Below are 14,499 nucleotides of genomic sequence, written 5' to 3'. Positions count from 1 at the left end.
CGACACCGCATGACACTGCTGTTATTTGTCCTTCCTTCTGTCCTCTGGTGATTTCTCTCACTCTTCCAGCTTTAGTCACCCTCTCGTTTCTCGCTACACCTTTTCCCAAACACTAACTGTGGTAAATTCTTTTAAACTGTCATGTAGCAATAAGAAAACACTGCCATCTTCCGAGTACTTAGAGTTGTTTCTTCTATCTCACGCTGCTAAATATTCAGGTCTTTGGAGACCAAACAAAACTGAGACTCGGCAAGCAAAAATACTCTGTATGCGGTCTCACTGGTTGCCTTCTCCCCAGCGGGAGTTATATGATCTTAATAGCAGTTTTTATTTAAACATAGTGTTTTTCTATGCTCTTAGGAAGTGCTCCTGACCTTGTAGAGTGGTTGAAGTAAATTTAGGTAATAATGGTTACTGCAAAGGTTAAGATATATTTTTTGACATCTTTTAATCAGTAGGTGAAATTAAAATGGCACGTAGGCATTGTACGTGGCCATGTGATAAAAGGAGATTGATATATGGTAGAGGGAGAGTTATTGAAAAAAGGTTTATTTACATCTATCTGACTTCTTTGCTCAAGGTTGCTGGCACATGGTGTGCTGTGGTATCATTTTTGTTTGTTGTGCATGAATGCAGGAACTTAGAGATTCCCACGTGACACAGAGGCAGACAGCAGTGACAGCTGGTAAAGACATCTATTGGTTAAATAAGCTAACTGCACTTGATGAATGCCTGGCAGCACATATGAACCAGCTAATGGACAAGATGCAACCGGAATGGCTAACTGAAAGCCAGACAGTTATGATCCCCAGAAGAAACCATCCCATCCAGCCAGTCCTGGCGTCATAGTGGCTGAAATGAACAGGCACATGATTCAGTACATGAGGGGCCCAGAAAGGAATTGCTAGACACACCAGATACTGGTAGACAGAGCCGTCAATCGAGACTGTAAGACCATACTGACCAATCTGTGCACTGCCTGGATTGATTACAAAAAGGCTTATGACTCAATGCCTCACATGTGGATCCTGGAATGCTTAGGGCTGTACAAGAAATTAATTGGGGATGTGAAAAACAACACTAGAGGCCGATTTCAAGGTAACTGCACAAGTCACCATCAAGTGCAGGATTTAGCAAGGAGCCTGATGCTCACTTTGTTCTGCATAGCCCTGAATTGCTCATTAACAAATATTAGGAAATATTAGCCATGCAGCACTCCAGCCAGGAGTGATCACTAGGATCTACAGCAGGGGTCGGCAACCCTAGGGTTAACTGTTGGCACGACCATAGCTAGACTGGCCATTTGCTCGGAGGGCTGATGATTTTTTTTTTTTTTGTAATGGTATAAACAATGAAAGGTGGTGGATTGGCCAGATGCTGGCCGGTGTGTAAAAATAACTCTGTTGTTTGGTGGGGGCTATGGCGGAGCTTCCACAGATTCAGTAACATTAGCAAATGGTGGAGGCCAGAAGGTGGATGAGGGAGAGGGGAGGCAGGAGGAGGAGAGCCCCGAGGCAGCCGCCGGTCCGAGTGTCAGGTGAACTGAACTTCAGGTAAGAAGTTATGACCTGCAGTCTATCTGGGTCAGATATAAACCAAGTTTAGGTGGAGTTTATTTTCGTTGTTCTGACTTTTTACAGTCAGTTACAATAACTCGTACTGCGTACTAGCTAGCATGACGGAGTTTCTATATAGCTGGGTGGGTGCAATGATGTTACTGATAGTGAACTTTATTTTATTCAAAAGGTTAGTTAGTAGAGTTGCCAACCGTCCCGTAAAAAGACGGAATCGTCCCGTATTCAGAGAAAATATTACATGTTTCGTATCTAGCTGAAAAGGAACAGTTTGTCCCGGACTTCAGCTAGAATGGAAAAAGACACAAAGCTGGAGTTATTCTGTCGTTACGCTGCACAGCTGCCTCTTCTTCTCTCATTCTCTCCCCCTCCCTCTCCTGTTGCTACTTCAATCGTGAAACTGATCAATGATCAGCTGATCGCCTTTTCTCTCTTGTTTGTTTATCGCCCACTTTGCACCAGAAAGAGGAAACTGCTGGATGTCACGCTAACTAACAGCAGCACGTTTAAGCTTGATCAGCTGTTGTTAGAATTTATTTAATATTAATTTCTAGTATCAGCTGAGGTTTCCTGGAGCCACAGCTGTAAAAGCTGCTGGTCATGATGTCGGTTTGGATATGTGGTGAGAGGGAAACATGAAGATGAAACCAGGAGATGTCCTTACTGAATCATCAGAGCTGAACAGGTGATGGAGAAACAGGTTTACCTTTTAGGTGACATGAATGGGTTGAAGGGAAGTTATGAACTGTTTCTGAGAGACAAATAACACCAGGATCCTTTTTTTATGTAGCTGACAGCTGGTAACTGTGCAGGGGCGGGTCCAGCAAAGTTTTGCCAGGGGCTCAGGTAGGGCATTAACAGGGAGAGGTGGGCAGAGAGAAATACTTTTCTTTCTTAATCTCATTTAAAATGTCTGGCTGTTATTAAATATTTATCTGAAGCTTACAACCAAAGTTTTTATCTGATGTAAAATGTATAGAAATCATACATATACCAACAAGACAATGTACATCACTGTCACAACAGCGTTTGTTTTCATTTAAAGGCTTTATGGCTTTAATACCTGGTGGGCCGGTCTCTAGTCAAAATGCCTGGGACGATTTTTTTAGTTCCAGTCCAGCCCTGGGCACAACACACAGTGAATTAATCTGAGAAGGTGCATTAAAAAATAATTGGCCATGCCAGCGGCGCACATCGCAAATCAGCTCGCATAGACACATTAGTTGTGCTGCTTCTTAATGACGGTATCTTAACTAACAACCCCAACTACCAGATTCAACTTGTAATTGGCTAAAAATCACTTAGCCTACTGGTGAGAGGGACGTTGTTAACTTTCCACATTTTGACACTTCAAATGCTTCAGGAGCTGTCCGCTCAGCACATCATCAGCACCATGGAAATACACAAATACATCCGAGACAGAATTCACAAGGCGTTTTTGGGACTTTCAGGTGTATGGACCAATGTTTTATTTTCTGATCAAACCAGAAAGCTTTAATGAGCAGCTAGATTTGTCTCTCATTAACTGGCTGAGTTAATGCCAACATCAAAGCAGCTGGAATCCATGGATGTGCGTGTTCATGGAGCTTGCATTTTCACCTGCTGGACATCACTACCTGACAAGTTTAACCGTCTTCAGAACATTGCAGACACTCGGAGACTTGTGTCTCTGAGTGGGAGACCAGAGATCACATTAACATGTGTATCCCTGTATTAACAGACATGCCATATTGGCTCAGTTTATTTTTCTTATCATTCTTGTGAGGAGACGATAAATAGCTTTTGTATTTTCTGTTGTACAGTTCATTTGCTGTTATGGAGTCTTTGTTATGGATAAAAACTGTCTTTTTTTATTTCAAAATAGCTGATAACTATTCACTGATAGCTGCCAACATCTGCAAACAAATAAAATTCTGTAACGTTGTTCTATATAGTGTGTAACTGTTTATATAGAGTGTTATTAAATTTATTGCTAATGCAATCATATGGCACATTAACTTCTTAGGAAATTTTAGATGGCACTTGTCATCAGAAAGGTTGCCTACCCCTGATCTACAGCAACGACATCAGAATGTCACTTGGACTGGAGAAGTGTAGCTGGATGGTAATAACGAGAGGGAAGGTAGTCAGAAGTGAGGGAATTGTGCAAAGGCAACATTGCATATACTGAGGATAGCTACAAGCAATGTTCCCTCTAAACTGCGTGCGTGCGCAATCGCGCAATGCTGGCACGGTCTCTGCGCACAGAAAATCTGTGTTGCGCACAAAAAAATCTAACCTGAATTGCAATTAAAATAAATACGTTAACAATTCATTCTGTTTTGCAGTGTGAGTAAGTAAGTGATCGGTGTCTGGCTGCTCCAGCCAATGATGCGATTCACATTCGTATATATGCAGCTAATAGATGACAGGCTATGACAGTATCCTTATGTGCCAACACCGGTGTTTTAACTAGCAAAGCGGCGTGGCTGATGTGGAGTGAAGCCACGTTAATGAAAACATGTACAACCAGTGAGCAGGACAGACAGAACAATTGACGGAAAAAGTGTGGACTTTATATTAGTTTTTAAATTGTGTTGATAGGCCACGTAAAACCAGAGTTATGATAAAAAATATTGCAATGTTTGTTTTTTTTCTGAATACTATCGTTGTTTATATTTACTGCAGGAAGAAACGTTTAAAACTGCATTTTATAAGGAAAGTGCTCGAAAGCACTCTCCGCCTGTGAGCAAAAACAAAACCAAAAAAAACCCCACCCTTTCCTATTGGTGGAAATATTTACCATGTCGACCAATCAAAAGTGATATGGCAACATGGCATTTAGTTGTTTAGGAAGTTTTAGGAGTGTTTTGAGATGTGAGAGATTTACGATGTTTAACGTGTTTGGAGTCTAAAGTTAGTGTGTTGTCTTGTTAGTGTGTAGTGTAGTCAATAGATTTGTTGTGTGTGTCAGAACAATGAGGCGACTGCTGAATGTTACAGGTGTTACAAGAGTGATACATCTCCTGTTGTCAGGCCTGCAGGTATCAGGCTGTTGTTCTCCTTTATCTCATAGTGGACAGAAATTATTTTTTGGAGTGGCACAAATAATTTGTGTGGCATCTTATTTGATGCAGAACAGCTGATTGTTCTGTAAATAGTTTGAAATGTTTATTTTAAAAAATGCATTGGCTGCATTTTTAGGTAAACAGCTGCAAAAAAACCCTTGTTGTTTGCATAATTCAGTTACTTTTTTGAAGAAGTAACTATATAATTAATTGCCCAACATTGAGTTACAGGACTCTCTCCCAGACCACAGACTCATACTCATAATACAACTCAGAGCTTTATAAAAAAAAAAAGAAAGAAAGTTGTGTTTTCAAAATTGGAGTTCAATTTTTTTTTTTTGCTTTTTTGCTGTAGTTTTCATTTTTGAAAACCTTGTGAATGTGATAACTCAAGAAGGAAGTCACCTAGGATTTTCAAATAAGTATCATAGGTGCATCTACTAAAAATCTCAGTGACGTTAAGTTTTCTGAAAATCTTGTGAACACAATAATTTGAGTAAGATGTCACCTAGGTTACCAACCGGAGCATCTACAGGAAGGTTGAGAGGTAGCACTGGCGGCCAGTGTTTTTTATGCTTATAACTGTGAGGTGCAAAATGAGGTTACTGAACTATGCAGGAAATCATACTGTTACATTATTGCTATTCATTTACTTATTTGTTAATTATTTAATAAATGTTTTAAGTTTTCATTTGCTTGGACAATGGAGAAGGGCGACAGGAAGGTGGGGGGAGAGAGTGATGGAGAATGAAAGGAACTCTAACCTTAAGTACAAGTTTCCTACTCCCACCCATTGTCATAATTATCTGTTTAGCCATTCATTTTCGTAGTCTATGGCTTTCATATCTTTCATATTTGTATCATCTTGTTTTTTGTTTTTCTACACTTTCCTACACATTTCCCTAAATGTTTCTTGCTTTTGCTTCCTGTTTGTTTACATCATAGGTCTTAGGGGAATTTTTGCTTATTTGTCATTAGTATTAATTAATTTTTACTAATTTTTTATTTACAGTGTAATGAATTAGGTTTACATTATCTTCATAGCTTTGTGGCTACAGTGCCTGCGGTAGCGGGTGCATTGTCCTGCACATTGCAATGCTTTGCATTTTCAAGTCAAGTCATCTTTATTTATATAGCACATTTAAAAGACATCAAGTGTCGGCCAAAGTGCTGAACAGAGGGATAATATAATAAGGAGAATTAAAATAGAATGAAAACATTAAAGAAAGATTGTAAGGCATCCATATATGTTGTTATCCCAGAAGAAGCCGTTCTCATTCCAATTCTTAAATTCTTAATCAAAGCTTAGAACAACTTCGTAGTGATTAGTTGTCACACTCTCCTGTCTAAGAACAACTGGGCCCAAGCCATAACCAGATCTTTGTGTTGGTGTCAAGGATTCAGGACTTTAATTAGCCTTTGGCCATATGTATGTGTCTAGCTCTCAAAGCATCAGTGAGTCGCTCAGACACTTGATTACTGAAGTGTTTTTTGATAATAAAGGTGGAGACAGATTGCTTTTGGCTACAGGATCATCACAGCTGAGAGGGGGTAAAAACAAAATGACAAACCCCCCAAATCCGATGACCAGTCTCTGAATCACTGTCACCACCACTGACTGTAGGTTTGGTGCAACATTGCCATCTGCTGATAAGTAACTGGTATTAAAAAAATATAGCTGGAGGAACATTTTGCAGCTAAGTAGCTTAATTGACAACGGGTCAATAAACATGTTTGGATATAAACAAGTGTCTTAGAAAGACAGAGAAGTGCTTTTTCAGAAGTAAAAAATGGCCACAGATTTACCAATCTGGAAAAAAATGTGGGAGAATTTCAGGATAGGGCATTATGGTCGTGCTGTGGTTAACACTGATGCCTCAAGGCAATAAGGTCCTCAGTTTGAATCTATTATCTGACCCGCATTATTACATTTGGGATGTATGCAGGATTCTACTATATAAACACTGACATGTGTGCACTTTGTATTCATATTATTAACATTCCTTGTGTACATGGTATTAAAGTTTTGAAGGACGTTGAAGTTTTTCAAAAACAACACAAAGCATCCAGGTGTTGTTACGCTGCTGGGACGACAGCTCTCAGAGTTAGACGAGGCTCTATAACTATTTTCTTCCAGTGATTAATGTTCCACATGTCGGCGTCACTGAAGTCGCACCAAACCATGAGTTGTTACAGATGGTGACTTGCATGGCACCAGTGAGAGAGTGGGAGAATGTTTGTTGTTGCTCAGACTGAAAATAGTTACATCATCTGTTGTTTGTCTTTTGTCTTGCTAAATGTTTTTGTGAAACACTGAAGCCACAATGCATTTACAACAAACTTCACAATTGACTTGGCATTTTTGTGCTGATGTCTTCATCTCTCTTGCAGGTTACTAGTTGAAAACATGTTTTGTTTTGGTGTTTGTTTGTTTTTATAGCATTTCAATACTAAAAAGTTTTGTCTTTTCTGGGGTTTTTTTGGGTTTTTTTTTTGGGGGGGGGGTCCCATCAGCCTGGAGTCTTCCTGAGGATCTACAACCTGCGAGCACTTCCAGGATCCAGTAAAGTGCCTGGTCTTACCAGAAGCCAATTACAGGTAGATCAACTGGCTTTTCATCTGCACGGAGGGACGTCGTATGGCAGAGGGATCGGGATTCTTCCTGATAACAGCCCTGACGTGCAGGAGCTGAAGAGGTACGGTGAGAGATAAGAGAAAAATGTGGTTTGTTCCTCGGCTGCAGCAGAGGGGTGGAGCAGTGGGTTCAGGGTGTGGTGTCAGATGATGACTGACCAAAACAGCTGACCTCCATCATCTTATTGTGACTGTTTGGGTAGTTTGCCGGGACCTGGCGTGAGAGCATTGTGGGGAACGAAGCAGGAAGAGGGAGCTTGCAAGCTGTATGAACTGAAATTGTAAAGCTTTTTTAAACAAACATTTACGTGCATTACAAGTCTGTGTGAGTGGGGTCCTTTTGTCACAGCACCACTGGACAATATAAAGAAAAATGCATTTATCAGTAACACTGTGCTCCCACACTGTTTTACTAGAAACTATACCAGTTGAGTAAGTAAGATCTTTAGACACTTTTTTGAGAAAAAGTGTCTTCTTGAAAAAAACGTTTTAGGGATGCCTACTCCATGGTGTACACAGCTGTCCATAACAGTATTATCGCCACCAAGACTTAATCTTGGTTAAGAATCAACCCTGTATTATGGATGCTCTTGTTTTTGTCTGTAAACTATAATTTTATTGTAGTATTTGATTCATTTTCCTGGTTTTATTTGCTAAGTGTGTAGTATTTTTTTTGTCATCTTTGTTTTTAATTGCATCACTAAATACATTTTTTTTCTTTTTATTTCTGTCTATAGAGTTATTGAAGCTTTCCAAGAAAATGATGAAGAAGCACTCTCTGAACTCAACGACTCAGATCTCTTGGAGGTCTGGAAAACTCCACCAGAGTCTCTTGGTACAAATGAGCTCTAGATTTCGCACCTCCGTACTAACTATGGTCACTGCTGCTCCTACTGATTAAACTTAAATAGATTTCAAACAAGCCTGATTTTACAGGACACTTATATAATCGCTCATGCAGTAATATTATGTGTATAACATTCCAATTTTTATACCTTTGTTAAAAAAGATGGAAGATATCATAGTTTTGTTTTTATTGTGATTGCGAAAAACAAATATTATGCTGTATTTGAACTTCATGTTTTACCTTAACAGACTTCGAAACATTACAGGAAAATAGGAATAATAATTTGCAAAGAAAAGCGTCTGGACTTCTTTAAGTTACTTGAAGACGTTTCACCTCTCATCCGAGAGGCTTCTTCAGTTCTAAGGTCAAATGGTGGAGAGTCCCAGATATAAACCTGGTGGGAGTTTCCCCCCACAGAGGGACAAAAGGACCCCCTGATGATCCTCTAATCGCCTGAGCCAAGGTGTGGAACTGGGTGTGGGTCCCAATCAGCCAGAGTTTCGGGTGAGTTCATTGTGAAACCTGGCCCCACCTTATCATGCGAATTCCTGAGGTCAGATGGCCCAGGGTGTGACTGGGCGTTAAGGCGTCTGGGAAGGGATCTCAAAACTGGATTATAGATGGCAGTGAGTTGGTGTCGTAAACGCACAGCCATGTTTTTGTCTGTAATAGCCTTCACTAAATATGTAGCCTCACCACTACATATTTCAAATACAACGAAGGCTATTACAGACAAAAACATGGCTGTGCCATGGGCTCCCCCATGTCACCTATTGTAGCCAACCTTTACATGGAGGAAGTGGAAAGGAAGGCTCTTGGCTCTTTCAAAGGAAGAGTACCCAGCCACTGGTACAGATATGTAGACGACACCTGGGTCAAAATCAAGACACAAGAAGTGGAATCCTTCACTGCGCACATCAACGCTGTGGATAAAAACATCAAGTTCACCAGGGAAGACACAAAGGACGACTGTTTGCCTTTCCTGGACTGCGCTGTGCACATTGAAGAGAATGGCAACCTCAACATCAAAGTTTACTGGAAGCCCACACACACGGACCAGTACCTCCTGTTTGACTCCCATCACCCTCTGGAACACAAACTTGGAGTAATTAGGACCCTACACCACCGGGCAGAACATGTTCCCTCTAAGCCTGAAGGGAAAAAGAAGGAACACACACATGTAAAGGAAGCACTCAAAACGTGCGGCTATCCTAAATGGGCGTTCATAAAGTCAGCAAAGAGGCACAGAAAAGAAGATCAGACACCAGCGAGGGAGGATAAGAAGGACAGACGCAACAACATTGTCATCCCCTATGTAGCCGGTGTATCAGAGAAACTCAGGAGGGTTTTCTCCAAGCATGACATCCCGGTGTACTTCAGACCCAGCAACACACTCAGACAAAAACTGGTTCACCCGAAAGACAAAACGCCAAAACACAGACTTAACAATGTGGTGTATGCCGTACAGTGCAGCGAGGAATGCCCAGACCTCTACATTGGAGAGACCAAACAGCCACTTCACAAGCGCATGGCACAACACAGAAGAGCCACCTCCACAGGACAAGACTCAGCAGTCCATCTGCATCTTAAGGATAAAGGACACTCTTTCGAGGATGCCAATGTTCACATTTTGGACAGAGAGGACAGATGGTTTGAAAGAGGAGTGAAAGAAGCCATCTATGTCCACTGTGAGCGACCATCTTTGAACAGAGGCGGTGGTTTACGACACCAACTCTCTGCCATCTATAATCCAGTTTTGAGATCCCTTCCCAGACGCCTTAACGCCCACTCACACCCTGGGCCATCTGACCTCAGGAATTCGCATGATAAGGTGGGGCCAGGTTTCACAATGAACTCACCCGAAACTCTGGCTGATTGGGACCCACACCCAGTTCCACACCTTGGCTCAGGCGATTAGAGGATCATCAGGGGGTCCTTTTGTCCCTCTGTGGGGGGACACTCCCACCAGGTTTATATCTGGGACTCTCCACCATTTGACCTTAGAACTGAAGAAGCCTCTCGGATGAGAGGTGAAACGTCTTCAAGTAACTTAAAGAAGTCCAGACGCTTTTCTTTGCAAGCTCCTTTGACTACGATGACCTGGATGACTGAGAACCTTCACAGACAGGAATAATAATTGAATTCATGACTAGGGATGGGTATTGTTTAGGTTTTATCCAATACCGGTGCCAAACCGGTACTTTTGAAATGGTGCCGGTGCTTAAACGGTGCTCAAACCGGTGCTTAAAGAATGGAGAACACAAAATTGGTCCAAAAACCTCTCATGTTCAGCTGTTTTTTTTGTAAAAAGATAACAATGTTAGCCTTTTCTGCAGCTATGGGGCATATATGGTATCACTCTTGGCTGGAAGCAGTGCTTAAACAATGGAAAAAACACAAACTTTGTCCAAAAACAAGAACAAGAAGACAGCCACATGTAACTACGACGGTGTTTGCTAGTACACCTTACATGCATTAATTTAATAACGTGGTTAGCCTACTCAACGTAAATTATACACGAACAACATTAAGCTACTCACGAAGAGAAGAACGGCTGCTGCTGCCATCATCATCCGTCATCATTTCTGCTACACTGGCAGGGCTAGGGGCCAGGACTCTACTCTTCGGGTTTTTGGGGGATGTTGCAAACTCCGGGTCCGATAACAGGCAACCCACCCGCAGTAGATGTGCTCGGTGTGAGGTCTCGCAGCAAGCTATCAAATACGGCGCACAGGTCACCAGGTGTTTCATCGGATTTGAGGTGTTACCTCCTTTGCACAGTATCACAGTATCACCTTAAAGCACTTGTTGCAGGCTGCTAAGTTTGCATCTTTTGCTGTGAAGTACAGCCAGACTTTTGACCGCTTCGCCTTGGGCATTTTTAATCTGTAGCTCTGCTCTAAAAGAGCCTACGTACCTGGACCCGCCTACTATCCTCGGAAACGTAAAATGATTGGCTAGAATTCAAAGTGTATCACAGCTCAGGAAAAAAAATCACCGAAATAAAGCACCGAAATGTGCGCTGCTTTTCGGTCTGGTTACTACCGTTTATGTCAGAACCGGTGCCATCATGGCACCGGATACCGGTACCCATCCCTATTCATGACATAGTAACAGTGGTATAGTTTTTTTTATTTTTATAAAGTACAGTTGGGGCCAAAGAAGTAAAAGAAGTTTAGTTTTAAAACCCAAATTAATTTACTTTTGTCCTTTGAAAGCTTCTGTTTGTGTAATGCTTGTATAGTGTTTGCGTTTTATCTGTACTGAACAGCTAAAGAAATTTATAACTAAAAATGTAGTGTTGAATTTACTTCTATGTAGTTCTTCAGATATTGCTTTACAAACTGTTGTTCAGTACCACGGAGATGTTTAATTCAGGATAGCGAGCTTTCTGTTGTGTGCTAAATTTAAGCCTGTCCAACTTAATGCTTATTTATTTGCCTTCTTGTGTTTCGTTCCGTCTTTGATGCTTCGATTTGTTCTGTGTTGTAGATGGTGAAACAGTGGATTGCAGTACAGGTATGAAATTCAGCACTGCATTGGTAATTGCTAATTGGTTGGATTTGGAAGTGCAGGTAATGTATTATAATGAATATAAAGCAGTAAATTAGGACCAATCCTGTCTAAATAAAAACCCTCAAAGAATGACTCAGTGCATATGATCATTTTTTTTAAAGTAAATCCTTAATTTATTTTAAAAAATTACATCTGTGTATAATTTCTTATGTGGTTTTATATTTATTTACCATTTTAATAATTGTTATCCATTCTATTTACTATTTACTACCAAGTGTTTAATGATGAACATTTTTCCTCTGTGGGTTGGTTTTTGTGTTCAGAGAGAAGCTGTGGCCATGACATGCAGAAGGTGACACTATCTGAAGTTAAGCGGAGTGGCCTGGGTCGAGTTCACCATGTCAGGGCCCAGCTGAAGGCCTATGAACCCCGCAGACTGCATGAGGCGCTCAAGCTTTACTGCAGCAAGTGTAAATCAATGTAGGCACTTATGCTGTGTTCCTGTTGCTTCATGTGGTAATGTGGAGATTTTAGTAACCGCGCTAACGCTTTGACGCCATTCAGCCCCACTCACGGGCGATCCGCGGTAACTCGTTATCAGAGATTTTCCGCGTTAATGCAGTTATGGCGTTCATTCATCATTTTAACAAGATTATCGCTGACAGCAGTAGTAGATTTGATCTCAGATGGTGTTGATATATAAGTTTAAAATGATGATGATCTCAGGCAGGATGTCCCAGATGATGAGCTGCTGGAAAGTATCTTCTCTGAGGCATCAAAGGACTGTGGACCCTGCAGTCCCCCACCATGGGCGCTCTCTGGACAGGTCAGCCTCCCAAGACACGCCCCAGGTCCCTCAAACCGAGCTCTAACTGTTTACCTGCTCACTCAGCTTATGTTTGAGGGCAAAACCAAGGATGTCATCTTGCTCATGGGTAACAATCCGCAATTATTAGAAAGCATAAAAGCTAACAACATATCAAAAGAAATATCAAGACTGTGGTCTAGGAATCCATCCATCATCAAATCCACAAAAACTCCGATATCTTGGTATCTTACAGGTTCAACACTGGAGGAAATGTGCCAGCTCATGGCCAGCTACCAGAACATCATCCCCGTAAGGTCATCAGGAGGTCACCTGTCTCTGCTCGACCTATCTGCACCTTTTCTGTTCAGAGGCAGGAAGAGATACTACGGGTCAGAGATAAATCTCACACACTGATAGAGCGCTGGTAGAGCTAAGCAGGAGCTTGATCAGTCATAACGATCCCATCAATATTGACAACCACTGATTATTATTTATACTTTAAATGTTTTTCAAAATTATATATTAAATGGTTATACACACATGCAATTTAAAGATTGTAATGAAGACAAATAACAAATAAATAAAACACACCCTTTATAATGACTCAAATACAAGCGAGCGTAGTCATTTTAAAGAGTGTGTTCGAATTTTCTTGACCCCGCCCACTTAAATGATGGATATTGAGAGGCTGTCACAGGCTGTTATTTTCTGTCATTTTTTATATTTTTAATTTTTTAAGAGAATTCTTAGGAGTAACTCATTCATAACAAAAATACAGAACAGATGATGCTTTTATTAATCCATTATGTCACCACAAGATGAATTTTCACAGTGAGACAGTATGTTTGGTTTTGTGTGTCTGCTGTTGTTGCCTTGTCATTTTTCTTATTCATAAGAACAGGTTACTGTCCTTAAACAGGCAGTTCAGAAGCTTTTATATAAAAATGTTTTTTGACCTTCAAATTCTGATTCAAACAGTCGTGTTAGTTCTTGAACATGTCGTCATTGTAGTGTGTGTGTGTGTGTGTGTGTGTGTGTGTGTGTGTGTTCCAGCTGTAAGCGGTGTTCCGAGGCTGCAGTGAGGGAGCAGAGTTGGGAAGGAGTTGAGATGATAGATGAGAAAATTATCGCTGAAGGTGAGACAGAGATTGGTTTGAATCATCAGACTGTCGGAGTAAATACTGGCGGTGGAGAAGAGCTGAAAGCAATTAAAACAAACAGATAACACAAAATTGCCAATGCTTCATGTTCATTTTTTCTCCCGACTATCTTGTGTTTTTTTACAACTTTTTCATAACTAAAGCCAAAATCATATTTCAACTTCCAAGTTCCAAGCAGCACAACAAAGAACGAAGCCCAAGTGAATAATGTGGTGACATTAATGTGATTATTGTGGCAAAACAAACTCGTCATTTGTCAAATGCCAGCTAAGACTTCTCAGGCTGCACTTTTTCCTCTGTGGACATTGGCACGTCTTTTCTCTTTACTTCCGTGCCATTTGAGTATCTTTGTGTTTATTGTGTTGGTTAGACCAAACAAGACATTTAAAAATGGCATCTTAGGGAAATTTCTTATGCATTGTTGGTCTCAATAATAATTTTTTAAAAATTGACATTAGGGTGCAGCCCCAACAAAACAAAACAAAACAAAAAACTCACTATTCCTGTGTTTGTGTCTTTTCCCCACTTAAGTTTCCTCACTGAGTTGTAGAAATTCCTGGCTGATCTCTATCCAGGTCAGTTTGAGCTTCTGAAATAAATCAGGCAATGTTTCTGCTTATTTGGCCTGCAGCTCTCGGCATTCAGCCGCTGCAGTTCATCCTGCTAATGAAACTGGAGCTGCAGGATGCCACCGACACACTGGATGTCTTCCTGTGGAGACACGCTGTGAGTTTCACACTCCTGTTTTTTGGTGTCAGATGGGATTAGACAAAGGGAGAACATCTGGATTTATTATATATTTCACTGTTGTCTTGTAAAATTTTGCGCTGTTTGAGTTTTTTGCCCTAAAGAAGTCAGGTCCAATATTCATATATTTTGGTGTTTTGGATGTCAACAAATCAAATTCTGAATT

The 14,499-nt window shown here is 40.8% G+C and overlaps 1 protein-coding gene and 1 long non-coding RNA gene across 3 annotated transcripts in view; one reads left to right on the top strand and one right to left on the bottom strand.

The window, feature by feature from the left end:
* Positions 1–14,499, top strand: part of pot1 (protection of telomeres 1 homolog) — a 64,797-nt gene that overhangs the window by 47,048 nt on the left and 3,250 nt on the right. For both annotated transcript variants that reach the window (XM_085164635.1, XM_085164634.1), the window contains exons 11-18: positions 7,136–7,317; positions 7,993–8,090; positions 11,595–11,621; positions 11,942–12,098; positions 12,345–12,553; positions 12,680–12,815; positions 13,480–13,562; positions 14,218–14,312. In XM_085164635.1, coding sequence (XP_085020761.1) covers positions 7,136–7,317; positions 7,993–8,090; positions 11,595–11,621; positions 11,942–12,098; positions 12,345–12,553; positions 12,680–12,815; positions 13,480–13,562; positions 14,218–14,312 — 987 coding nt within the window. The remainder of the gene's footprint in view (positions 1–7,135; positions 7,318–7,992; positions 8,091–11,594; positions 11,622–11,941; positions 12,099–12,344; positions 12,554–12,679; positions 12,816–13,479; positions 13,563–14,217; positions 14,313–14,499) is intronic.
* LOC146514977 (uncharacterized) lies at positions 2,321–3,244 on the bottom strand. Its single transcript, XR_014874842.1, has 2 exons — positions 2,712–3,244; positions 2,321–2,665 (listed from the first exon to the last, which is right to left on the bottom strand). It is a non-coding gene; the product is annotated as an uncharacterized LOC146514977 (long non-coding RNA).

The sequence above is a fragment of the Neolamprologus multifasciatus genome, chromosome 7 (assembly GCF_963576455.1).
Source record: "Neolamprologus multifasciatus chromosome 7, fNeoMul1.2, whole genome shotgun sequence".
NCBI lineage: Eukaryota > Metazoa > Chordata > Actinopteri > Cichliformes > Cichlidae > Neolamprologus > Neolamprologus multifasciatus.
The sequence above is the reverse complement of the archived record's forward strand: the minus strand, read 5'-3'. Positions and strand labels throughout refer to the sequence as shown.